At 41.3% G+C, this 27,252-nt stretch overlaps 2 protein-coding genes across 2 annotated transcripts; both read left to right on the top strand.

Annotated features, from left to right (window-relative positions):
* The first annotated feature begins 2,548 nt into the window (after positions 1-2,548).
* Positions 2,549-14,023, top strand: LOC131315608 (uncharacterized). The gene is made up of 11 exons (XM_058344766.1): positions 2,549-2,582; positions 3,128-3,237; positions 9,840-9,999; positions 10,189-10,430; positions 10,517-10,720; positions 10,814-10,903; positions 11,006-11,107; positions 11,220-11,534; positions 11,638-11,787; positions 11,877-11,945; positions 13,922-14,023. Exons 3-11 carry the CDS (start codon positions 9,846-9,848, stop codon positions 14,006-14,008), a joined length of 1,413 nt encoding a protein of 470 aa, XP_058200749.1. The 5' UTR covers positions 2,549-2,582; positions 3,128-3,237; positions 9,840-9,845; the 3' UTR covers positions 14,009-14,023.
* LOC131315607 (uncharacterized) lies at positions 5,676-9,731 on the top strand. Its single transcript, XM_058344765.1, has 4 exons — positions 5,676-8,304; positions 8,395-8,679; positions 8,758-8,857; positions 8,943-9,731. The coding sequence occupies exons 1-4, from the start codon at positions 6,500-6,502 to the stop codon at positions 9,612-9,614; spliced, it is 2,862 nt and encodes a 953-aa protein (XP_058200748.1). The 5' UTR covers positions 5,676-6,499; the 3' UTR covers positions 9,615-9,731.
* Positions 14,024-27,252: the final 13,229 nt, after the last annotated feature.

Genomic DNA, 27,252 nt, shown 5'->3' with positions numbered 1-27,252 from the left:
TCATTGGCCTTTAATCAGCCGAACAAACTGCACGGACCAAGGACTTCCCATATCATTGGTCCATATCACTGTTCCCCATACTGCCCGGCGATAAGTCCAGTCGTATTTACCACGTGCTCCCAAACATCACGTGTTAGGCAATTAAATGTATCTGTTCGGGAATACCTCCCTACAATTGCTCCCCAGCTTCATTTATTTACCACTGTTCGGGGGCAATATATGAAGCTTAGAAACAGAATTTTTATTTAGACCAGACTCTTCTGATCCCGTGCAGTAAAAATTTTAATATCTCATTGATGCCTTCTGGCGCCTCTGCCATTATTCCATCTCGAGGTTACAACTCCACGTGGCGCATTTCGTACATTTTACATTTAATGTGAACTGACGTTTTGTCTAAACGACGTCAATTCGTCGTTAATTGAATCCCTTTATCCCGTTACTTTCCAAGTAACGGTGTGAGACGAGACGTTTCGTCTCCGTCCCTGTTACCTAAACCCCAGAAAGGGCTTATTTTGGATTTTCTCACCCAAAACTTCAAACTCTTTCTCTCTCTAAGCTCTCTGCCATTGCCGCCATCTGCAAACTTGATTGCATTCCAGGGAATCGTCACCGTATTCTTTGTAAGATCTTCGTTCTTACTTCATTTCTTCTACTTAGGTTTCCATCTGAGATCTCATTTCTCAGATTTGTGGGTTATTTCTAAGGTTTTAGTTCGTACCCATTTCCAATTTTTCTTCTTTCCTGAGTATACCCATGGCGGATGATGGTGAGAATCCCTTGAGACCCAGTAAATTTAGGAAATTATGTGAAACCCCTACTGCCATGGCGGCATTTAGGACGGAATATAACGTTCCAGAGAACGTTGGTCTTGAACTCGCCCCCCTGGGCGCAAATAGAGATGGAGGTTCATGGGATCGAATGTGTATCCCCATTGTGGCCATCGTCGAAGGCGGAGTCCGATTTCCCCTTCATCCATTACTCCGCCAGATCCTAAACTGGTATCGTCTCACCCCCATGCAAGTATCAACAAATGTCTTTAGGCTGATAATGGGTGTAATTGCTTTGAATAGGATTCTGGGGACCCAGTTAGGAATCTGGGATATTCAGTGGTGGTACAGTATTGTACTAAACCCTGAATATAACACTTATTATTTCAAAGTTAAAAGGGCCGACAAGCGTCTCGTGCTAAACCTGCCAGACTCCGCTCAGGATCATGAGATCGATTTCCTTTACGTCACTGGAGCCTTTGAGCCACTAGGAGAGGATGGTCAGGTGGTGGGTCTCCACTGCCCCCATATATGGGGATACCCATGTATGCTCCTTATTTTTTTGATCTTTGCAATTTGTTCGTTTACTGCTTTCTCGTAGCTTTCTATGTGTCTAATTTTGGTTTCATAACTCCGATCTTGCAGCTGAAAACGTCAACAAACGTCCTAGACGAGAGCCTAGCTACGTCTGAACAGAGGATATTAACAAAATCCTTAAATATAAAGGCGAACCTAGTACTTCTACAGCTGGTCGGGGCCGAAACGCCGACGTGCTCTTGGGGTACGATCCTTCGTACAGAGGGGTCATCGACAGAAGACTTGCCCACCCGGATACTCTCGATCACCTCCAACCCCAGGTACGATGACGCGCCAACCCATTAACCTCAGTTCTTTACTCACTGTCTCCTCACGGGGACGTGGTGCTACCAATAGGGCAGCATCAACTGGCGCCCCTCCCCCACGTTCACGTCGCAATAGGGGGGGATCTGTAAGATCGTCATCTTCTCCTCGGGAGCAAGATAGTCCCGTTAAGGCTACCGATGCTCATCGGGACAAACGTCCCAGGAGCGAAGAAACTGGAGACGCCCTTACCCAAACCACTATTTTAGTCCAACAACCCCCTTCTTCGAGTACTCCAGTGCTTCCTGAAAGCTGGACCCCCAATCTCATTAGGGGTGATCGGCTTGTTCACATTGGGGACAGTGCCAGCTCTTCGGAAACAGCACTCGCCCTTGCCCAAGGTCTACTGCTTCCTGTAGACATGCAGAAGGAGTCTGAGGCTGCACCTGATCGGCTTGTCTCCACTGGACTCGTCAGTGGTATCAAGGTAATGTGACTTAATCTTTTCATATAAGTCTTTATGTATATTTCGTATACCACATATCATATATTGCTACACCTCACTACAAGAAAAAGGGCTTTTGCCAGCATTTGTTTCCCGGCATTTACGAAAAACCCCGGTAATTGTTCATAATACACAAGCGCTTGCTGGAGAAAGAAGCGGCCAATTTAAGTTTTTAACCCTTAAAGATAAAACGACGTAGTTTTGGACTACATGCCCAAAATTTCCCCCCACACCCAACTTTCCTATCCCGCGCTGTATTTTTTCCCGTGCCAAACCCTATCTCCCTTCAATCTCTACCTCAGATGCCTCTCAACTCGTCCAATGAAGTTTCTGACGCCAACGCCTCTTCAAGAAGTTGCAGAGGTCGCCGACGCCGGCCAACCCAAGAAGTTTCCGTTCCATTAATTGTGATCCTCTCATCTAGGGTTACGTCCTTTCGCCTCCTCTCGATGTGCGGCTCCATCCTCTTCGTACGTTCCTCTCTCTCTCTCTCTCTCTCTCTCTCTCTCTCTCTCTCTCGTTGTATTTGTATCTGTATCTCTCTTTTGTATTATGCAAGGGTGTTGGGGTTTTGGGTTGGGGTCGCAGGGTCATTGGCTTCAACAGTGGTTGGGTTCAGAGGGAGGGGATCGGGTTAAGGGTTGGGAAGGGGACGGAATGTGGGTTGAAAAGATTTAGGGTTGCCGATAAAGAAATAAAATAAAATTTAGGGATTGTGATTTGGGGTTGGACAAGTTAGGGTTTGTGGTTAGGGATTGGACGATTTAGGGATTTTTGGTTATATTGTGGTTAAATCTGGGGCTTTTGTAGACATTGACTTTTGTAGACATTGATTAACGGCTTTACACTCAACATCGGAGCTCTTGAATAAGGGCACTAGATTTCCTGTTTACTTCATGTTCTTACACTGGGTTTAGATTGTGCAACTAAGCGGTTTCTTACTCAGTTTTTTTAGGATGGGTTATGCTTCTGTTTCTACAAAGTATGCGATTTGATAATTTTCATGGTTTTACAGAACGAGAAATAGGATACACCAAAAGAAAAAGGGTCCAAACCTGTCTTATAGAGGCGGGAGTGTGGAGATTGTCGAGAGGCAAAAGGAGGAATACTAAGATACCCACTAAGGTCAGAGTTGTGATCTTTTTTTAGAATACAATCTGCCTATCTGGTTATATTTACATATTTTGTTTGTTATGAAGCAAAGAACTTTACGTAACAGCCTCTGTTTGAAAACACATGTTGATAGGCTGAATTCGGTTCAGGTTGGTGAGGTTATTGGTGATTTGGGAGTTGAGGATCCTGAGCTTGCTATCGAATTGTTTTATTTGCTTAAGAATGAGCATGGGTTGAGGAAGTGCTTACAACTGGTCCGTATACCTAGCTATCACTACAAGAAAAAGGGGTATTATTCTACTGTCTTTAGGTCACTTTCTAGTGAAATGTCCTTATGAATTTTGTTTGCTGTTATTGTATGACATTCGTTTCTTTGCTCTAAGTTATGTGCTTCAATTATTTAATGATAGAGCTTTGGTTTTTGTAGAATTGTATGAATTTGGGAATAGAACTCCCTATGTGGGATGATTTGATATTGCTGAAACTTTATTGTAAGTTGAATTTTTAATGAAGCTACTGCTGTTATTTTTGTAAGTTGAATTGTTGATGTTCTTATGTGATACGATGGAATAGTTTCTATTTTGTGCAATGACCCTTGAGAGTTGAGTCTTCCTTTCAAATAGCATAGCAATGTTTGAGCTTGAGTTATAGAGGGTGTTACTAGCATTTGGAGTGGACAATATCAATACTTGGATACAGAAACATTGGCCTTGGTTAGGTAAATGGAATGAACATTTTCTTGTGTTGTTTCAAACCTTGGTGTTATATGTCAGTTAATCCCGATTCGTTACCCTAAGATAAAATGATTTTGTATGGTTCAGTGTTTACTTGACTTGTTGGCCGTATATGCAATCAACTGATTATTATGTCTTGATGGATTTCCTCTCATGCTAAATTTTTGTTGGCCAGTATTGTGTTTGAATGATTATATATTAATTCTTTTTTGTTAACTTTCACTGCAAGAAAAACATGTACTAGTTGGCCGTATATGCTTCTGTTTGTTGGTGGCAGTGTGGCACCATAACACTTAGTTATTGATTTCGAAACATGGATCAAAACTTAGTTAAGAGGCACATAATTTCTACATGCAGGGTGCCATGTGGTAATCATGGGTGAACTAATTTTCTCTACTTTGAACAGGTAGAGAAGAGTGGGTTTGCTCATTTCACTGCTAAAGCAAATCCCCCCTGTTGTTGAGTTCTGATCCTTCCAAACATCAGGTACTCTCTCTCTCTCTCTCTCCACATCTCTTTTATTTCAGTTTTTGTTGATGGGTTTGTGGCACTTTACCTTCTACTCCTGCCTTTTTGCATTTGAGTCTCTCCCTGATTTTGGATCTGCTTAAGGGTTTGATTTTTGACTGCTACTCTCTGATCAAGATTTTATTTTTGCTAATTGGGTAGTTAATTATGTTCATCTCGGTACTCATAGTTGTAGATTATCCATGTTTATGGTGTTATTGAAAGATGACATTGAACAATTGCACTTGTTAAGGGGCTGACCTAATTGGCTGTGGCTTATACTTTACTTGTGGTCTTGAATCTTCTATATTTTTCTGAACTCGGTGTTTTCTTTGTTGGTATGTTATTTTCAGTAGTTTGGTTGTGGTTTTTCTTTTTCGTGCCTGTTTGGGGGAGAAAGGTTTGCATCTTTAGTTAATAGGATTGACTTCTATGTCTCTGCTTACTTGTCTTTGCTGGTTTCGTATTGTTCCTTTCCATGTATGCTTTTTTTTTTTTTTTTTTTGCGGTCTGCTTGCATAATGTGCTTGGAATCTTCGACACTCGTAGTTCTAGGAGAATAAATCTGTTTTGCTAGCTCAGATTTTGGTTCTGTAATTAGTTATTTGCATGGAAACCCGAAGTTACAAAAATTTATTGTCTGTGAATTTGTGATCAGCGTGGTTATGCGAAGATAGACTAATTCTTATCTAATTGACAAGATAAGTTCCACTTTCACAAAACAACCACTCAAATACACCCTTTTGGAGTAGAACACATTCAAAATCCTTAACAGAAAACAGGTTGTTTAGAACTTTATTGACACCCTCAAGAATCAGTAGGTTCTGCTGTGTCAAATTGTTTCAATTGATTTAGGCACCGACAACTCCCACAAAACATAAGCACATTGTATAGAGTTAAAGACCTCTAAGAAGTTCATAACATACCATTTTCGGATACTTATGATGGGTCCAAGTAAATAATTTCTGCCCGTACCGAAGCACGCCGGAACCGCACCAATTCCTTGAGCAACTCCCATCCAAGTTTGAAGCGGGCTTAACAGTCATCCTTTCAAGCACAGACGAATTTGCAACTAAAGAGTTGATGAAATCCAGTTTGCATCTCACCCCAAATATGCCAACTACCTTAACAAGCTTACACAACATGCATTACATGCCAAAGGAATCCAAATGCTAAATCTGGTTGTTCAATTGATAAATCTATTGCAAAACAGCTTATAATACAGTGTAGGACCCTGGAACAAAGTTTGACCAGAATAAAATATTAGCGGAATCCCGAAACCCAATGTTTCTGCCAACAGATAATGAAACACGCCGAACATTTCAAAAAAAAACATAGATTTCATGGGTATGGTGAGACACTCTACCACTTTGGTGCATCACTTATATTTACATATTGTTGAAACTATGCTCTGTTTTAAGTTGAACTAATTTTGTCGAAAGTTTGTATCTAATGTGGTATTGCATGCATTTGCTTTATTTGTTTTCTCCAGAATTGTGTAAATGGAAACAAACATCGATAAGAGTTGGATAAATTTGCCTAGGCTCGATCCAAGATACCTACAAGGGGTTATAGATTTCATGGAATTTGCTTGTAAGAACATTCTTGATCGGCAAACAGAAATTGCATGTCCGTGTAAGAACTGTCATAATTTGGCTAGAAAAAACATTGATTTAGTAAAGGAACATCTTGTCGTGAATGGATTTACTCCAAGTTACACTGTTTGGATTTTCCATGGGGAAAAATCACAACCTATAAATTGTCGTGTTGAAAATAGTGGATGTGGCAATTTTAATGGGCAAGATGAGATGCAAGAAATGGTGTGTGATGCATTTGGAATTCCGCCAATTCAGGCCCATGATATTGATCTTGATTAACCTCTGGGTGATGGACATAATCTTGATCCACCTCTGGGTGATGGACATACTCTTGATGAAGAAACTACCAAGTTTTTTAAGCTTTTGAAGGAAGCCGAGAGAGAGTTATACCCAGGGTGTCAAAAGTTCTCATTGCTCTCATTCATTGTGGCTTTGATGCACATTAAGTGCCTATGTGGTTGGAGTAACAAGTCTTTTACCATGTTGCTTAAGCTGTTGAAGAAAGCCTTGCCTGAAGGTGAAATATTGCCTAATTCTTTTACTGCGAGCAGACAACTATTGGGTGGTTTGGGCCTTGAGTATCATAAAGTTCACGCATGCCCTAGAGATTGCATGTTGTATTGGGGTGAAGATGCAAAGCGAGTTGATTGTAAAGTCTGCAATGTTCCTAGATATAAGCCAGAGGAGCAAAAAGATGGATCAAAAAAAGGAGGCAAAATTCCGCAAAAGATTGTTAGGTACTTTCCATTGATACCTAAGCTGAAAAGATTGTACTTGTCCAAAAAGACGGCTGGCTTAATGAGATGGCATGCAGAGAACCCAGCTCCTATTGGCATTTCAAGGCATCCTGTTGACTCCGATATATGGAAACTGTATGATAACCTCCATCCGGATTTTGCTCAAGATCCTCGCAATGTCAGGCTTGGTTTAGCATCTGATGGCTTTAACCCATATCGTACAATGAACAGCACTTATAGCATTTGGCCCGTGGTGATGATGACATACAATTTACCACCTTGGTTGTGCATGAAACAACCTTATATGATGTTGACACTGCTTATTGATGGACCAAAGTCACCTGGAAATAATATTGATGTATATTTGAGGCTTATAGTAGACGAGATGAAGGAGTTGTGGGATATAGGTGTTAACACTTATGATGCATTTGGCAATGAGATGTTCAAAATGCAAGCATTAATGTTGTGGACAATTAATGATTTGCCTGCATTAGCTATGTTGTCAGGCTGGAGTACAAAGGGTTATCTTGCTTGTCCAGTTTGTCTTGATGAAACTTGTTCACGTTGGTTAGTTCACGGGAAGAAGGTTTGTTATTTGGGGCATCGTAGATGGTTGGATAAGGACCATAAATTTCGCTATGAGCGCATGTCTTTTGATGGGACCGTTGAACTTCGTCCTTGTCCAACTCGTTTATCTGGTCACGAAGTCTTAGCAATGTTTCCCGCTAACTATGTGAATAATTTTGGAAAGGAGGGGGATGAGGATTTACCTGTTACAAAAAAAAGAAAGAAACGAGATGGAGAAGATGAAGATGATTTACAAGGTAATTGGAAGAAAAAGAGCATTTTCTTTGATCTATCGACTTGGGAGGAAAATCCGCTTCGACACAATCTTGATGTGATACATATTCAGAAAAATTTGTGTGAAAGCTTGGTCGGGACAGTAATGGATCTTGATGGCAAAGGGAAGGACAACTTAAATGCGCGTCGTGACCTTCAACTAATGGAGATTCGAAAGGCGATGCATCCGCAAATTCTAGATGGTGGCAAAGTGTATCTGCCCCATGCATGCTTTGCAATGAACAATATGGAGAAAACTATGTTCGGCAATTTTTTGAAGAATGTGAAAGTTCCAGATGGCTATGCTTCTAACATTTCACGTTGTGTCAATGTAAAAAAGCGAACCATATCTGGACTAAAGAGTCACGACTACCATATATTGATGGAGCAATTTCTTCCAATTGCAGTAAGCAGAATACTTCCAAAGAAAGTGAGTAAGCCAGTGATAGAGCTATGTAATTTCTTTAGGCAATTGTGTTCAAAAGTTGTAAAGGTTGATGACTTGGATAACCTTCAATCTCGAATAGTGCTCACTTTATGTCAGCTCGAAAAAATATTTCCTCCATCCTTTTTTGACATAATGGAGCACTTGATTGTTCATTTAGTTGAGGAGGTAAAGTTGGGTGGTCCGGTCCGGTTCCGATGGATGTATTATGTCGAAAGGTATGGATTCTAGTATGCTTTATTTACTGTCCATTTAGTAATATGTTTTAACACTTAAAACAATTCTCACGTAAACTAATTTGATTCTAGGTATCTTATGACACTTAAGAGATATGTGCGTAATCAAGCTCGTCCAGAGGGCTCTATTGCAGAGGGGTACTTCGTTGAAGAATGCTTGACATTCTGTTCTAGGTACTTGGATGATGTTGAATCCAAGTTAAATCGACCTCTGAGGAATGATGATGGAGGTGATGCGGGTCAAGTAGGGGGCCGCCCTTTAGGAAAGCAAGAAATTTTTTCTCTTAATCTCCTACAAAAGACACAGGCTCATCGATATATCCTATTTAATACTGAATCCATCACTCCGTATCGAGAGTAAGATATTCCAAGTCTATCTATCAATTAAATTTATTCAAACTTATTCTCTCTAAACAAGTTGGATGAATATTGTAGGAAGCACTGTGAATTTCTTAAACAACGTAATCGTCGGATTCGAGATCGTGAACTTGAACGCCTTCACCATGAAACGTTTTCCATTTGGTTTCGAACCCACGTAAGTCATGTATTTTAGCACTACTATAGAAATCAAATCCTTAATGACAATTTTGAGTATTCATTTTATATAATTTCTCTTATAGGTCCACAAGTTACAACTTGAGGGGTCTGAAGAAGTATCAGATGAGGTTGCAATTTTAGCGTTGGGTCCTCGTGACACAGTAATTAGATTTAGTGGCTATATCATCAATGGGGTTCGATATCACACCAAAGAGCGTGAGCTTAAAAGGAAAACACAAAACAGTGGAGTTATGTTGAAGGCAAAGACTAGTAGTTATTCGAGTGCCAGAGATATGAATCCTCAAGAAGGAGATGTCACATATTACGGAAGGATCACAGACATGGTGGAGTTGTATTATACACACGACCACAAACATGTGTTATTCAACTATGACTGGATAGATAACAATCGGGGTTTAGTACCGAATGATGAATTTGGCTTCACACTTGTCAATTTCAATTGTTTGCTCTATACAACAGAACATGCCTCCAACGAGCCATTTATACTGGTATCTCAAGCTCAACAAGTTTTTTATGTGCAAGATCCGGCTAAAGAAGATTGGAGCATTGTAATCAAAATGAAACCTAGAGACTTGTTTGAAATTTGTGAAGTTGGGGATGGTCACATAGCAGACATTGAAGTTGATGGAATCCATCACCAAGAAGAAGATGATACAACATTGCATGATGAGGATAACGTGTGGATTAGAGATGATTTACCTGGCCTAACACTAAATGATGATGTCAATATGTAGTAATTCTGGAAGTGTTAGGTTGCAAGCATGAGAGAAATTTTAGTTAATATCAAATATTTGTCTCTTTTCTAGTAGTTCGAATATATCTATTGACGTTAATATTTGATACTTGTCTATTTTTTTAGCAATTCCAATCGAAAGGTACGATTATGGTTAATTGTGTCATGTATATTTCCTTTTAGCGGCAATTTAATTTGTATCAGTAATTGTTTTATTTTTTTGGAGATTGCAATGTCACATAGACGTGCCGCTACACTAGAGGATCCTGTTGAGCATGGGAGGATGCGTGAGCCACCACGTACATGGTATCTGATTGGCAACAACCTCAACTCTTCCTCCCAAGGCGAGACTAGATCACTTTCAGATGGCTCATCATCGGATGTTGGTAATGCAATTATTCATGATATCCATTCTTCTGTACTTATCGATTAATGTTCTCTGTTGGGTTTGTTTTGTAGTTGTAATGTTCCATTCTTCTGTACTTGTTTTGTACCAAATAGTGTCATTGTCACCGCCTGTTTGTTATCTAATATTTTTATCTTAGTTCTGTAATGTTTTGTATATTCTCATTTAGGTAACTCTTCAACACAAACCCGAGGGAGAGGTCCCTCATTGATGAATGCATCATGGAGTACGGGTAATAACCCAATAAAGATTGTACTAAATGGTAGGGGACAACCTGTAATGCCTGAAGCATCTTCTCTTGCCACTAATTTGGGGGTGTTGGCGAGGGATGGTTCCCTTCTACCATTGCACTATACGGATTGGCGATACGTCCCTGCGCACTATAAGAAGAGAGTATGGGAAGAAATCAAGGTAAACTTGGGGCGGTTTATATATACATATTGGGTTGTCTTATTCAGCATTTATTAATTATTTACAAGTATCTTTTTGTATTGTAGGCTCATACAGATGCAAATGATTCTATGGAGAGGTGGTTCATGCAATCTCTTGGAAGGAAATGGCAAGGATGGAAATGTGAAGCCAAAAAACAAGGATACACGCCATATAATAATGATGCAGACAGAATAGCTCATAGGCCTAGTAGAGTTACGGAGGAGCAGTGGCGGTGTCTGGTGTATTATTGGAATGACAGAGATGTAAAGGTATGCGAAACAGATTAATATAAGAGTTATGATGTTATAATTTCTGTATTGTTGTCAAAGATAAGAAAAAATTAAAATTGTTGATTTTGATAGGAGAAGAGTATAAACAATAAGGGTTACAGGTCCCAACAAAAATTACTACACACAAGCGGGCGGACACCACATTATTTGGTTGACCAGAAGGTTTGATAGATAAAAATTGTTTATTTTATTTTATCGTACTTCACAGCATTTTTTTGACGTGATCGAGGTTTTACTTTTCATATGCATTAATGGTGATGCTAGGACAAGGATGGCGGAAAAAACCCTACGCGTATTGATACATTTATCAAAACACATACTCGAAAAGGTGGTGGAGTAGTTAATGAAGAAACTTCTGCTATCGTTGTAAGTTGATTTGTGGTTTTCATGTTCTTTGGTTATTTTTAGTGTTGATCTTGTTACGTAATAAGATTGTATCTTTAAAATTTTGCCCTAACGCTTGAGAGACTTCTTATAGAACAAATTGAAAGCGTTGCGATGCCAAGATGGGTCTAGTTCACATCCCATGTCAGAGGGTGTGATTTTCAGTCAAGTTATAGGACCTGAGCGACCCGGGCGTACTCGAGGGCTAGGCTTAGGAGCAACTAAGAGTAAGTTGCTTGGTGCAAAGAATAATGATCAAGCACCATCCCAATCCTCCACCGAACGTGATCGAGAGTTTATGAAGATGAAATCCAAAGTGCAAAAGATGAAAAGGTTCTTAGAAGCTATGGGTTACACAGATGACACAGATGACGATTCAGATGAGTTCAATGAGGCACCCAACGAGAATGTACCATATTCATTTTCATGAATTAATATACTGAATATTGCATTTGTTCCTTATGTCATTTTCTTTGCTAAACTTAACTTTATATGCATGTAATTATTAACAGCATCCGGATGCCTCTAGCGCGCACCGCGAAATGACAATTGACAATAACCAAGCAGGTCCAGAAGAGACAAATCTGGCACACCGGTCGCAGCCGGAACCAACTCCATTTCCACGACCGAATCAACAGGCTGATTCTCATCATCAGTGCGAGGTAAGTTGCACAGTTTCTTCGTTTCTCATTTTCTCTTTTTTTTCCCCATACATTAATATAGTCTTTGTGATCTAATTGGGATATCCCAGCCGGGATCTACGGTTGCTGCTGACCTCGCCATGTGGAAGCAAGCTGAGGCAAGTCGAGATGCTCGCAAGGTGGGTTGCACCACCCTCTTATAAGCTCAATAATCTATTGTAGTCATCTTTCTTTTAGGCTAAGATTATAGTCTTCGTGTTGATAATTGGAATCATGTGCTGAATCTTTGTTTCTGACAATGTGCTTGTGTTGTATATGTTAGACTACAAGAGTCACAAACAAGAAGAGAAGAACATCGCAAAATGGTTCAAATTGAGTTTCTTTGGGACATCTTTGTATCTGTTTTTGCTGCTTTCACTGTGAGTTGCTGCTTCCATTTTCTTGCACTCTATCTCCCAATCATATTTGTGCTTGGACTGGTATACTACTACTATAAGTAGCCTGAGCAGGAATTTAATGAGCAGTATTGGCGCATAGTTTTTGTGAATCTGATTGTGGTTGTTTGTTGCACTCTGTTTGTGACTGGTTTTTGCACTTCGTTTGTGACTGATTTTGTGAAGATGCACTCTATTTTGTGATTGGTTTTTGCTTTCTGAACTAGTGAAAATGCAGCTCTTTGAACTTAGGAATTGCAGGTCTCCAAGGGAATAGATGGACCAATAGAATAGATGGATCAGTTATCTGTTATGTTGTTGCTGCTGCTGCTGCTGTCCAGCTCTTTGAACTTAGGAATTTGCTAGGTTGCTGCTGCTGTCCAGTTACCTGTTATGTTGTTGTTATGTTGCTACTATGCTACTGCAGTGTTCATGTTGTGTTTTGGCTACCCTATTGCTTGATCCAGCTCTAGATTGGACTTGTATCCTCTAGATCATGTGGATGGGGTTGAATCCACATGAGTGTATCCAGCTGCTGCTGTCGTTCTTGTTCTGTTCTGCTACAGAACGGTCAAGGTGTGTATTTTTCTCACTCCTTGTGTGGGGAGAAGCAGTTACTCTTTCACCACCAACCATATAAACCCTAGAGCCCACATTGAAAAAGGCCACGGACTTCGGATATTTGCCTTTGGGGGTGAGACTTTTGGCCTCGTAGATGTGTCACTAATCCTATTCTCCTGTTGGTTCTATGGGTATGAGCAGTGGGGAAAAATTAGCATGGAGAAAGAGTGCCCGAAACTAGTTGATTGGGCTCATAGGTGCATGAAAAAAGAGAGTATCAAAGTCTATCCCTGATTAGCACAAGGTTTATGACTTCCATACTAAGATAAAAATGAAGATTGGTTCTAAGTAGAACTCTGGGAGTAACTATGATGACGAATAAAAGGGAGAAGAAAGCTTATACTTTCTATGATAGAAAGTGTGTGACATTGTTGTATCAGCCCATTTTGTATGTTTTGGCCCTTTTTTTTTGGATTTTCCTCCCCTTCAAATTATTTGTTATGTTGTTGCTGCTGCTGCTGTCCAGGTCATTGAACTTAGGAATTTGCTAGGTTGCTGCTGTTGTCCAATTATCTGTTATGTTGTTATGTTGCTGCTATGCTACTGCAGTGAGCATGCTGTGTTTTGGTTGCCCTATTGCTTGATCCAACTCCAGATTGGACCTGTATCCTCTAGATCATGTGGATGGGGTTGAATCCACATGAGTGTATCCAGCTGCTGCTGTCATTCCTTTTCTGTTCTGCTATGTTTTGGATGTTAGTGCTGCTGCTACTGTTATCCTGTTAGGCTGGTCTATTATGTACAGTCTAAGCTAGCTATTTTTGTGTTTTGATGAAATGCAAGTTCACACATGTTTATTAATGTGCGTATTGAACGATTGGGATTAGTATTAAGACAAGTAGATTACTTTAGCATGCAGTTTTTCACTCCTTTTTCTCTTTTCTCGATGAATATATACATACATTTTTTGTGTGGGTTTCTTAGTTATGTTACCTGTTCAGGAGATGAGTCTTTTAAGTATCACCAAGGATGACTTCTTGGTTTGGCTTGTATGTGATTTCTTTTAAGTATCATCAAGTTTTGTCCATGTTTTTTGCTACTAGTGGCAAGTTTTTCAATATGTTTGAAACTGTGTTCATGACGGAGCTCATGCTTTGCAGTTTGTGATTGTCTCTTTGTCTAGCTGGGGTTTGCTCTTCTTTGGGGGGTACAAGTTCTTCACCGGAGGCAAAAAAAACAAGAGGTAGTGTTCTATGATCTTCAAACCTTGAGTATCAGATGTTACCTGTTTATTCAAGTCTGTTTAGGGATTATTTGTTTGTCAACATTGTATGTTCATCTAGATAAGACATTCTTTCGTTTTTCTGCATTTTTGCTCTTTTTTAGTCCTCCATTATGAAATGCTGTTTCCATAAAGATTGGGCTGACCATGAAAGTACCTCAAGTAGAAGTGAACAATGCATCCATTATTTAGAGATCCAGCCTAAGTTACAAGTATGCTGTACTAAGTAAGAATTAACGTGATGTGATGTTACCAAAAAAGAGTGATGGATGGTAGTTTTGCCAAGAATCTCAAGAACATAAAGCAGACTGTCAAAATAAGTACTTGTTATAAGCAAAAGACTCAAAACTAAGTTTTCTTTGTTGGGACACAGTAAAATTGTATGTTTTTCCTCCTTAAAAGTATAGCGATGGATGTTTGAATAGGCACCCCTTCATAGGCCATTCCTCAAAAACTTAAATCTTTGTTTATCCCTTCTGGACAAACAAACTAACGTGGATCAACAGCTGGCCTTGACTCTTATTTGCTCACTATTATATTGAGTAAACACTTGACCATTACCTAACACAGTTTTTGGCTCAGTAATGTTTGCTTTGGAACTTATGTTTCACGTTGGGCTGAATTGTGGTAGGCTCAATAATGTAATGTTTGCTTTGGAACTTATGTTTCACGTTGGGTTGAATTGTGGTAGGCTCAGTAATGTTTGCTTTGGCTCACGTTGGGCTGAATTGTGGTGATTACCTAATACGGTTTCTGGATCAACAGATGTGATTTGGATGCTTTTGAGTTTATTTTGGTCTTAATATAGTGTTTCAATACCAAGCTAATGTTTTGATTCTCTTATTTTGTTGTTGTTTGATTTTAGGTTTATCGAAGCTAAAGACGGTGTAGAATCAAGTAGCTACTTGATGTAAATGTGATGCTTGTCGTAGTACCAAAACCTAATGTTACGTTCATCTATTATGGTGAATTTTTGTATTTTGGAAAATATTTGGTTGAATGTAGTAGAGGTATTGAAAGACAATAGTGGGTTATGGCAAGAAACTCTATTTCGACATTAGTTGTGCTATGAGACATTTAATACTTTGAGAGCTTATATGTTAGATGTGTTTGAGAAGTTGTATGTTGTAAATTAGTTAATTGGATGTGAAAAATGGTGCAATAGGGCTAAATTTTTTAAATTAATCAAGTGATATATTACCGGCGTTTGTGTATGTTATTTCAGGCGTTTATTAGCTAGCGGAAAGTTTCCGGCGTTTAAAAAAACCCCGGTAAAACAAATAAGCTTTTCTCGCCCCACCCAGTACTTTTCCCAGCGTTTAAACAAACCCCGAGAAAAAAGATTTTAGATCCGGCGTTCAATAAATGCCGGGTACACTTCCCAGCGTTTTTAACAAACCCCAGTAAAGGTCAAAAATTTCGGTCACCGGAACACTATTACCGGCGTTTTATAAACGCCGAAAAAAACGCCGGTTTCTCATCCCGGCGTTTTAACAAACCCCAGCAAAAGTCAAAAGTTCCGGTCACCGGAAAACTTTTACTGGCGTTTTATAAAACGCCGGACAAAACGCCGGGTCTTTTCCCGAGGTTTATCAAACGCCCTATAGTATTCCCGAGCCCGGCAGTCGCAGCGTTTACGGAAAACGCCGGAAAAAACGCCGGGAAGGCTTTTGCCAGCGTTTATTTCACTTTTACCGGCGTTTTATAAACGCCGGGAAAGCCATTTTTTCTTGTAGTGCCTGTCACTTACCACTCGGTGTTTTTGCCAGTTCATTCAAAAAATGGTCACACTGGGCCAGAAGTTCCAGGATGCAGATAACGAAAGGATCTCGCTATTGAACAACACAAGACTGCTCCGTACCATTACCAGATTAGAGAGAGAGAGAGATAAAGCTAAAGCTGACTTCGAAGAAGCAAAAGACAAGCTTGGTACTGCTGAAGACAGCCTCAACCATGCTTTGGTTGAGATAGAGCAGACCAAAAAGGCTGCTTTTGAAGATGATTATCAAAAAGGATTCGACGCTACAATGGCTAGCTATGTAGAGCAGATGCCGATCATCCAAGATGAAATCTGGGCTGCTTGCTGGGAGGCATGCCTCACAAAGGTGAGAGTTGCAGAGGAATCTCCCCTATGGGTTGAGAACGATCTACCAAGCCGCCAAGTTACAACTCCAACTGATGATGTTGATCAACAGATTGACGACTTTGCAGACGTTGATGAAGAGATACAGGTAGAATCACAAAATGATGTTGAGCAATCATCTGTTCTGGAAGTAACCACTGAAATTGTCGTCCCAGAAGAGACTGCAACTACTGTTGGCAATTCGGCTGGAACTGACGTTCAACCAGAAATTCAGAATCTAGATTGATAGGTAAACAAGTAGTTTTGTTTTTGAAACAATATGGCTGGTCCTGCGTGACCATGGTACTTTAACCCTGCGTGGTACCAGTACTTGCTCATAGTATGGCAATATTTTACATTATACAGGTATTCGGCCCTCTGTGGCACAACTATATGATCTGTTCGGCTATTAGTTCAATTTAAGTATCTCGTACTGCTTGTTTGCATAAGTATTTCGTACTCTAACAGATCTTACAAACATGTTTTCTTTGTACTGAATCCAAGTTTCACGTACTTAAAAACATTTGGTTCTCAGTTTCTCGTATTGTGTTCAAGTTTATTTCATACTTGTATTTTTCACGTACTTAAAAGTACATACAAGTGTATTCATACTTTGTATTTCATACTTGTATTTTACACTTGTATGGTTCATATAACTATATAGGTGTTCTTTAAGTTTCACATACTTAAGAACAGATATTTATAAGTTTTACGTACTTAACTATTTTAAGTTTCTCGTACCTGAATAAATGTGTTTAACATATACTCGTTATGTCTTTAAGCCAAGCCAGTTGCTTTATATAAATGTTTACAAGTGTCTCGTACTTTAAATTCCATACAAGTGTTTCGTACTTGTATTCGTTAAGTTTCACGTACTTAAAAATGTTCTAACAGACTTTGTTCCATACAAGTGTTTCGCACTTGTATTCGTTAAGTTTCACGTACTTAAATGTTTGAAAAGCACACAAGTGTTTCATACTTGTGTTTAAGTTTCACATACTTAAAATGTATGAAACTTTTAAGTTTCACATACTTAAAAGGTATACCCTGCTCCCCAATACGAATGAGGGAAACTGAACTCGTAGTTCGTATTAAAAACAAATACCACAACAGTTATACTAAGAGGTGATTTTATTCATAACCTGTAAAACTCAAGAGGGCGTTATTCGTACCCCATAATCAAAACTAGAACAAGGGAATTATATTCGTAATTCCCACACAATCACGTAGTGCAAATCTAAGACAGATTTTAATACTTCTAAACAAAGAACTTTCGTAGATTATGAACATTCCAAGGCCTTGGAATTGGATCACCATCTAGATCTGCCAATCTATAGGCTCCTATGCCTACAATCTCGGTTACTCTATATGGGCCTTCCCAGTTGGCCCCTAGCTTGCCTTCGTTGGCCACCTTGGTATTGCCGAGCACTTTTCGGAGTACGAGGTCTCCAACACCAAACTCTCGAGGATGAACATGTTTATTATAGCTTTTCATCAACTGTTCTTGGTAAGAAGCCAGATGGACCAAGGCCTTTTCTCTCCTCTCCTCGGCGAGATCAAGCTCGATTTCAAGGGCCCTGTAATTGCCTCCACTTTCAACCAAAGCAGTCCTGTTGGTCGGCAGACCCACTTCCAGAGGTATGACAGCCTTTGTTTCAAATGCCAATGAATAGGGGGTCTCTCCCGTAGACCTCCTAGGCGTTGTTCGGTGAGCCCACAAAACTAACGGTAACTCATCAGGCCACTTCCCCTTGGCTTTGTCCAGCCTTTTCTTGATCCCATCAAGGATAGTTTTGTTAGAAGCCTCTGCTTGCCCATTACTCTGAGGGTAGGCTGGGGTGGAATAATAGTTTCGTATTCCATACTGGGCACAAAAAGCCTTGAATTTCTTCTGAAATTGGGATCCATTGTCTGTAATCAATGAATAAGGGACCCCAAAGCGAGTGATGATGCTTTTCCACACGAACCTTTCTATCATAGGTTCAGTGATTTTAGCCAGTGGTTCTGCCTCAATCCACTTTGTAAAATAGTCAGTTGCCACAAGCAGGAATTTTCGATTCCCAGTTGCTTTGTGCAATGGACCCACGATATCCATCCCCCATTGAGCAAAAGGCCAGGGACTTGTCAAAGGCACCAGATCCTCAGCGGGTGTTCGAATCATAGGTGAGAATTTTTGACACTTCTCACAAATCTTCACATGCACCTTTGCATCTTCTTGCATGTGTGGCCACCAGTAACCTTGAGTAATTGCTCGGTGGGCAATAGATCTGCCTCCAGCATGGCTCCCACATGTTCCCTCGTGGATTTCATGAAGGAACTTTTGTACCATCTCAGGATGTACACATAGTAAATATGGGCCTGTAAAGGATTTCCTGTACAACTTACCCTCTGGGGACAGCCAAAACCTAGCAGATTTAACCCTTATTTTGTGGGCCTCCTTTTTGTCAGATGGGAGTATCTCGTCTCGTAAGAACTCCATGATTGGGTCCATCCAACTTGGTCCTTGGTTCACGTCCAAGACCAAGTCTACACTCCTCCCAATGCTCGGCTCATTCAGATATTCGACTGCTACCTTCCTTTTGAACTCAGTAGGTACAGCCGCAGCCAACCAAGCTAACGAATCTGCATGAGCATTCTGTCAAGAACTTATCTGTTCAATATAAACCCTCTTGAAGGTATCAAGCAAGTCCTTGGCTGCCTGTACGTAGGCCACCATCTTTTCATTTCGAGTTTCATATTCGCCTGACAGCTGATTCACCACAAGCTGGGAATCACAATACACCCTAACCCGTTCTGCTTTAAGGGTTTTTGCACTCCTCAATCCAGCCAGGAGTGCCTCATATTCAGCTACATTATTCGATGCACTGAATCCAAGCCGAACAGATAGTTCAATCAAAACTCCTTGAGGAGGAAAAAGAACTACCCCAATTCCAGAACCAGTATTACACGCTGATCCGTCAACGAATAGCTTCCACTTCGTGGGATCCTGTTCGACGGAAGGCTGATCCTTCATGGATGATGTGTTAGTCACCTGTTCCTTTCTCGTAGGAGGTAGGGGAGCCACAGTGGGTGAAAATTCTGCCACAAAATCAGCCAAAACTTGGCCTTTAATTGCTGTGCGTGGCTGATATTCGAGATCGTACTGGCTTAACTCCACGGACCATGTCGAGATCCTTCCCAAAAAGTCTACCTTTCGTAGCAACGATTTTAATGGAAACTCAGTATAAACCACAACCTTATGGCTTTGGAAGTAGTGTGGCAATTTCCTTGTGGCTGTCCTAAGTGCCAGGACAAGTTTTTCTAAAGGCAGATATCTCGTCTCTACATCTAACAATGTCTTTCTAACATAATAAATAGGGATTCGTTCGATCCCCAAATCCCTCAACAGGACTGCACTTACTGCATGCTCGGAAACAGCTAAGTACAGAATTAAAGACTCACCTGGCTGTGGAGTTGACAACAGTGGGGGTTCAGCCAGGTACTTCTTCAGATCCTGGAAAGCTTGCTCACATTCTGCTCCCCATTCAAATCCCTCCCTCTTTTTTAATAGCTGAAAAAAGGGTCTGCACTTGTCACTTGACCTGCTGATGAATCTGTTAAGTGTTGCTGCCATTCCAGTCAGCCTCTGGACTTCCTTGGTAGTTTTGGGACTCTATAGTCTCTGCAAGGCATCAATCTGATCGAGATTTGCCTCTATCCCTCTCATGGTTACCAAATGGCCCAGGAACTTTCCTGAACCAACTCCAAACGCACACTTCGAGGCGTTGAGTTTTAGTTTATACTTCCTTAGGATTTCGAACACTTCTTTTAAATCAGTAATATGCCTTCCTTTTTCTCGACTCTTTACCACCATATCATCTATGTAAACTTCCAAAGTTTTTCCAATGAGCTTCTTGAACATAATGGTTGTAAGTCTTTGGTATGTAGCCCCAGCATTCTTCAGCCCAAACGGCATGACACTGTAGCAGTATAACCCTCGTGGTGTGATGAACGAAGTCTTCTCTTGATCAGGTTCAAACATAGCAATCTGATGATATCCTCGATATGCATCGAGAAAACTCATTCGCTCGTAACCAGAGGTTGCATCAACCAATTGGTCAATCCTGGGCAAAGGAATACTATCCTTAGGGCACGCTTTGTTTAGGTCTGTGAAGTCCACACAGACACGCCACTTCCCATTCTTCTTCTTTACCACAACAGTGTTGGATAACCACTCTGGGTAATAGACTTCACGTATTGCTTTGGCCTCCAGTAAACGATCGACCTCCTCAATCACTGCATCTATATGCTGCACGGCTGCTCTTCGTTTTTTTTGAATGATTGGCTTGTGCTGAGGGTCAATGTTTAAATGGTGACAGATCACATCTGCATCCACCCCGGGCATTTCCTCTGGCACCCATGCAAAAACATCAATATACTCTTTTAGAAATCTTATCGATTCAGCCTTTTCGTCTGCTGGTAGTGATTCCCCAATTAAAAAATATCTTTCAGGATCAGTCTCGTTGATCTGAATCTTCTCCAAGCCTTCAACCACTTTTTTAGCCGGGCTTCTCCCAATATCCTCGATGGTTGGTTGATCTGGTACTTCTAATGTATGAACATGGTGGACCTTTGGGGCTGTTTTGATGATGGAAATCAAACATTGTTGTGCCACTTTCTGGTTGCCTTTAAGTACTTCAATCCCATTTCATCCTGGGAATTTCACCATCTGATGATAAGTCGAGGAGACTGCTCTCATCTTGTGCAACCATGTCCTCCCTATAATCGCGTTATAGGAAGAAGGGACATCCACCACTAGAAAGTCTGTCCTTAACACTACTGATCCAGCCCGAACAGGTAACGTTACCTTTCCAAGGGGCCAGACTGCTCCTGCACCGAATCCAATGAGAGGCGTTGTAGACTGCTTTAAGTCTGTTTGGGAGAGTCCCAGTTCCTTGAACGCGTCGTAGTACAATACCTTTGTACAACTCCCTGAGTCTACTAGAATTCTCTCAATGTCATATTCCCCAACTCGTAGGGTTACGACCAATGCATCATTATGGGGTATTTGAACCTCTCCCAGGTCATCATCAGTGAATGCTATGCTCTCGTTGCACACATCATTCTCTCGTCCTCTCTTATTTCCCAAACGCATCACATGCTGATCGTGTTTGACTTGCCTTTGCAACAGCCTCACCTCATTCCTCGTATAAGGTGTAGCCAACCCATGTATCATATAGATTACGCCTTTAGGGTTTTGTTCGTAACCCAGCTCCATAGCTTTCCCTTTCTCCTTTGGGTCCTCCTGGATAAACTCCTTGAGATAGCCCCGAAAAACCAAATCATCAAGGTGCCTTTTGTACATCTCATAATCCTCGGTCATATGGCCCCAATCTTTATGGTAACTGCAGTGCTGGCTCGTAGCACGCTTTGCATCTTTGTCTCCGCCTAGACTCGGTGGCCATTTAAAATATGGCTGATTCTTTATTCGATAAAGAATCCTGTAAATTGGCTCCTTCCAAACTGTAGTGATAGAAAAGAAGGATTTAGGGTCAGGAGCTTGCTTATCCTTGTACGGCTCTTTCTTAGCCTGCCCATACTCTCTTCTCTCTTTGTAAGTCTTAGGCTCTGGCTTATCCACTTTTTTGGCAGGTACCTTCGGCTGTTCGGCAATAGTCCTGCCATCCTCACGGAGTATGTCATCCTCCATCCTGGCGTGTTGCTCTATTCGTTCCATCAGTTTAGCCAATGTGGCTACCGGGTGTTTGTTCAATGAGCGACGTAGCTCTCCCCGAACAGGCAAACCAGTTTTGAAGGTAGCAATTGCATACTCCTCACTGCAACTTTCAATCTCGTTGAAAGTCTCCCAGTACTTCTTTGCATAATCCCAGATCTGCTCGTTCTCCTCCTGCTTCATGGTGGAAAGACTCTCAAAAGTCTTTGGGGCTTTTCTGCTTGTCAAGAACCGAGCAGTGAATTCCTCGGCCAACTGCCTCCATCCTCATATGGATCGTGGGGCCAATTTATGAAACCAGGATAAAGCCACCTTGCCAAGACTGGAGGGAAACATCTTGCACAAGATGGAATCATCCCCTTCATGCATAAACATGGCCTGTTGATAATGCTGTATGTGAGCCACGGGATCCGTATTTGTCTCGTAAAGTACGAACGCACCGTGCTTCACTCTGCTCGGCAATCTCGCTTCTTGTAGCCTCTTTGTAAAGGGGGAGGCTGCAATATTACTCAGGGCCTTGCGTGCTGCTTCTCGTGCAGTCACTGTCCCATCCTCTTGCTCCTTTGACTTGTGGCCCGAAGCCTTGACCCAATTAGCATCAGGTCTCTCGTACCTATCTCGATGATGTTTTCTTGTTTCTTCTTCCTCGGGGGTAGAACTTCGGTCTCTGCTCCTCCTTTTTCGTGAAGAAGCCCTTCTCTCGAGTGTTCGGCTTCTACTTCTTCTTCCCCTTTTTCGTGGAGAATCCTCATGACGCCCTATAACAGGACTTCTGCTCCCTCTTCTGCGTGAATGAGTCTGCTTAGAACCACCAGAACCCGTCCGTCTCTCTGAGAATTCCTTCGAGAGAGTCCAGAATCTTCTGGGTGCTCTCGAACCCGCTGCAGCTCCCGTATCTCGTACTCCCGTTTTCTAATTAAACGAGCATACTCCTCGATTTCTCTTCTCTTTTTATCAAGGACATCATCATCATTGTGTATACTCTTTGAACGAGTAATTGACTCCTCTCTTCGATGAGACCTACTCATTCTCGTGGAGCCAGTAGCAGTTTTGTCTCCTTTTTCTTTGGAGTTATCTCTGTCATGTCTACCAGTGGGCTTTCTCGGAGCGCCTGGTGGGGATTTATCCCTTCCCCCACCCAACTGGTCCTTTGGACTAAACGGAGTGACTGAATTTTCTTCCGTCATGATTACTTTTTTAGAAAAGTTGGTTCGTTTCCCACAGATGGCGCCAATTGTAGGGGGATGAAAATAATTGGTGCTTCAGATCAACTGGATTGCAACGGCTTATTCGTGCCTCTTCAACGGAACCCTAACTCGTCGTCTGAACCATAATCTGCAAAATAGACAGGGGGTGAGTGCACCTTTGCCTCTCGTGGCAAAGGCCCTCCGATGCCTTTGTTAGTATCACGTACTAGAAATCAAACCCTAATTATCAGTAGGAAAGCAATAAGAATGCAGTGTATTGCGTACCTTTTTCCTCTAGGTTTACCTCATATTTATAGATTTGTTGTAACGCCCTGAATTTTGGGTACGTTAAGAAGACAATTTATTGATAAAATCTGTAATGCCCTGAATTTTGGGTACGTTAAAAGGACATTTAATTCATAAAATCAAATGGAGTCTGGCTCGTTATTACAACAAAACTCTCTCAAGAGTTCAATATTTACATAAACGGAGGGGGATTCTAGGGTTCCTAACTACAGCTCCTCAGCTCCTCTATTCTTGCCAGCTCCTCGGCTCCAAAGCCTCCACGGTGATCTGCTTACCCTGATCATCTACAAAGTCTGACACATTATACCAGCGTCGCCACCGATATAATATGTCAGGGTCACCAAAAGGCAACACCGTGAGCTACAAAGCTCAGCAGAGTAATCCCATACCCGCTAACCCATAGCTTATAAACAAAACTATAATACAACATCAATTTCCACATGATAAGTATATACACAGTTTAATCAATGACACATCCACATTCATTAATCATCTATCGTTGGTGTCCAAGAGTTTCGGGTTTCTCCTACGCGACTCATCGTAGACTGTGTCAACAATTTCATTTACAAAACAACCTTTCAAAAATCCCTTTGTTTAACACACCCAACCTTTAAAAATCATTTGCATTGGCTCCGTACCGCGGATAACCAAGCTACACACTAAATCTTAAAATCGTTTGCATTGGCTCCGTACCGCGGATAACCAAGCTACACACCCAACCTTGGTTCCGCCGCGCCGGGTTCCCAAGTATCCTCACAATGGTTCCGCCGCGCCGGGTTCCCATTGGCACACAAAAATATTTGCATTGGCTCCGTACCGCGGATAACCAAGTTACACACCCAACCTTGGTTCCGCCGCGCTGGGTTCCCAAGTATCCTCACAATGGTTCCGCCGCGCCGGGTTCCCATTGGCACACAAAAATATTTGCATTGGCTCCGTACCGCGGATAACCAAGCTACACACCCAACCTTGGTTCCGCCGTGCCGGGTTCCCAAGTATCCTCACAATGGTTCCGCCGCGCCGGGTTCCCATTGGCACACAAAAATATTTGCATTGGCTCCGTACCGCGGATAACCAAGTTACACACCCAACCTTGGTTCCGCCGCGCCGGGTTCCCAAGTATCCTCACAATGGTTCCGCCGCGCCGGGTTCCCATTGGCACACAAAAATATTTGCATTGGCTCCGTACCGCGGATAACCAAGCTACACACCCAACCTTGGTTCCGCCGCGCCGGGTTCCCAAGTATCCTCACAATGGTTCCGCCGCGCCGGGTTCCCATTGGCACACAAAAATATTTGCATTGGCTCCGTACCGCGGATAACCAAGCTACACACCCAACCTTGGTTCCGCCGCGCCGGGTTCCCAAGTATCCTCACAATGGTTTCGCCGCGCCGGGTTCCCATTGGCACACAAAAATATTTGCATTGGCTCCGTACCGCGGATAACCAAGCTATACCTCACCATGGTTCCGCCGCTCCGGATTCCCACGGGAACGCACACATTTTAAAACCCTCGGTTCCGCCGCTTCGAGTTCCCGAGTATTCCCACAATGATTCCGCCGCTCCGGGTTCTCATTGGGTTATTCAACACACACCACACAATGGGCTACCACGTCCGGCCACATTGCGGTTTTCAAAATATTTCAAAACCTTTTCAAATGTTTCTTTTACATATGCACACAACTCACATAATGCCACCCAAAACTGGTCATTATGTTGTTTCAAAATATTTCCTTCCTCGGAAAACATTTCTTTTAATAAATCACACCCTAGGTGTCATGTTTCTACTTTCTCGGTTCTCGTGTCTCGTTTACATACAAAGTCTCCGCGGTAGGACAAACGTAAGCAAGAATCATCCTAACAAGATCATCCAATTCTATATTACTCATCGAGCTCAATTACTACTTATACCATAACGCCACATGTACGGACGCCTTTGGAGTGTATCACTTATGCTTTATTCAAAGCACAACGCCACATGTACGGACGTCTTTGGAGTGAAATCACTTATGCTTTCTTACATACCACAAGCAATACGGGCAATTCATATATGCATACTCATAATCATCTTTAAAGATCAAAATACAAATACTTCTAATCAAACGATAAGTACGTAAATAACGATAACCTACTTTATACTTGACCAAGTAAATAAATAAGGAGTAAGTAAGGATTTCCTTACAGTTCTTCTAGGCGGTAGTCGACTACGGAAAGTACGTCGGTGGTCGGGCGGAGTAACTTCCTATGGTGGTCTCCGGTAGCTTCGAAAGAGAAAGGTTTCTCTCGAAACTTCTACTTGACTATTACTACTACTACTTTTGGGTCGAGAGGGTGGTCGAGTGGCGGTCTAGTGGCGGCCTAGGTTGAGTTTCTTGAAGAACTCATGAACACTCAAGAACAAAGAAGAACAAAAGCAAGAACAAAGAAAGAACACTAATTTTCTAGAGAGAGAAGTTGCTAGGTGAAGGTGTGAGTTGAATGAGAAGCATGGGGTGCTATTTATAGGCAAACTTCTTGGCTCCTCCCCTCTCTCTATGGCCGGCCCTCTCTCTCTCTAAATCCTCCATGGATTTGCTCCATTAAGTCATCAAATCAACCTTTCAACCAAGTCATAGCTTGTCCAATCCAAATCTTAGGTGTAAGGCTATGTAATCAACTAAGATCTTAGGCTTTTTAGGTGAATCTAGGTAATTATAATCTAGGTTTAGCTTGTAGTCAAGGTCTAAGGCTATTAAAGGCTAGGATTGTGTCATAATAGTCCATCATAGGTTGTCATTAGGCTTAAATAGACTAAGGCCTAATAAGGTAGCTTGCAAGGCTAGGTTTAGTCCTTGGATTTGATCTTTGGGAGATTTGTTGCAAGGATAGGAGACAATGGTACAAGATTTGGGTACTAAACAAATATGGAAGTACAAATGGGGAGTTAAGTTTGGTTAGGGAAAAGATTCTCCAAGGATTGGAGAAAGATCAAGGAAGGATCATGGAAGGTCAAGAAAGTACAACAAAATCTCTCCCTCTCTCTCTCCTATCTCTCTCTCGGCTCTCTCTCTCCTCTCCCTCTCTTTCGGCCTCTCTCTCCTCTCTCCCTCTCTCGGCCTCTCTCTCCTCTCTCTCTCTCAAGTACACACACACACAAACATATATATATACAAATGCAAGAAAGAATAAGAAAGGTACAAAGTACAAGATTTCTAAAATCAAATACCCAATAAAGAAATCCAATTGGGTACAAAACCCCAATACAAAATAATAAAGGAGTACTTTGGAAAATCTTAGGCTTTAAAGGCTACTAAGGCTAATAAGTACTTTAATAAAAATATGGGTACTTCATTACATGGGCAATAAGGAAAAATGACTAGTTTAATAAGCCCATGTACTTTGGTGAAAGAATAACTCTTTTACCCAATAGATAATAAATACCCTAACTTTTATTATCCAATGGACAATAATAACTAGGGAACTTTTATAGTAAAATAATCAAGGAGTACTTTTAAGCATGTGACAAAAGCCCTATATTAAATATAGGTGTGGTACCAAGTACCCCAATTAAATAAAAAGACTAGGATTCTCCCCATTTAAATAATAATAAAGTACAAGTCAAATCAACTTTATTGGAAGGTTCCCTTGTCACATCGGGACTTTATTTGGTCAAAAACTCTATTACCCAAGGGTTACTAACTTCTCTAACGGTTATTACCCAATGGATAATAATTTTCCTTGCGGTTAATAACCTTTGAACAAAAGAGTATAAGTACCATTTATTTTAAAATAAAATTTTGAAAAGACTATATGTACTTTTTGAAAAAGAGTTTATTTATCCAATGGACAAAAATTACTCTTGTGGTTATTAACCAATGGATAATGGAGGGGTGGGAGAATCC

This window comes from Rhododendron vialii, chromosome 2a (genome assembly GCF_030253575.1).
Source record: "Rhododendron vialii isolate Sample 1 chromosome 2a, ASM3025357v1".
Lineage (NCBI taxonomy): Eukaryota > Viridiplantae > Streptophyta > Magnoliopsida > Ericales > Ericaceae > Rhododendron > Rhododendron vialii.
The sequence above is the reverse complement of the archived record's forward strand: the minus strand, read 5'-3'. Positions and strand labels throughout refer to the sequence as shown.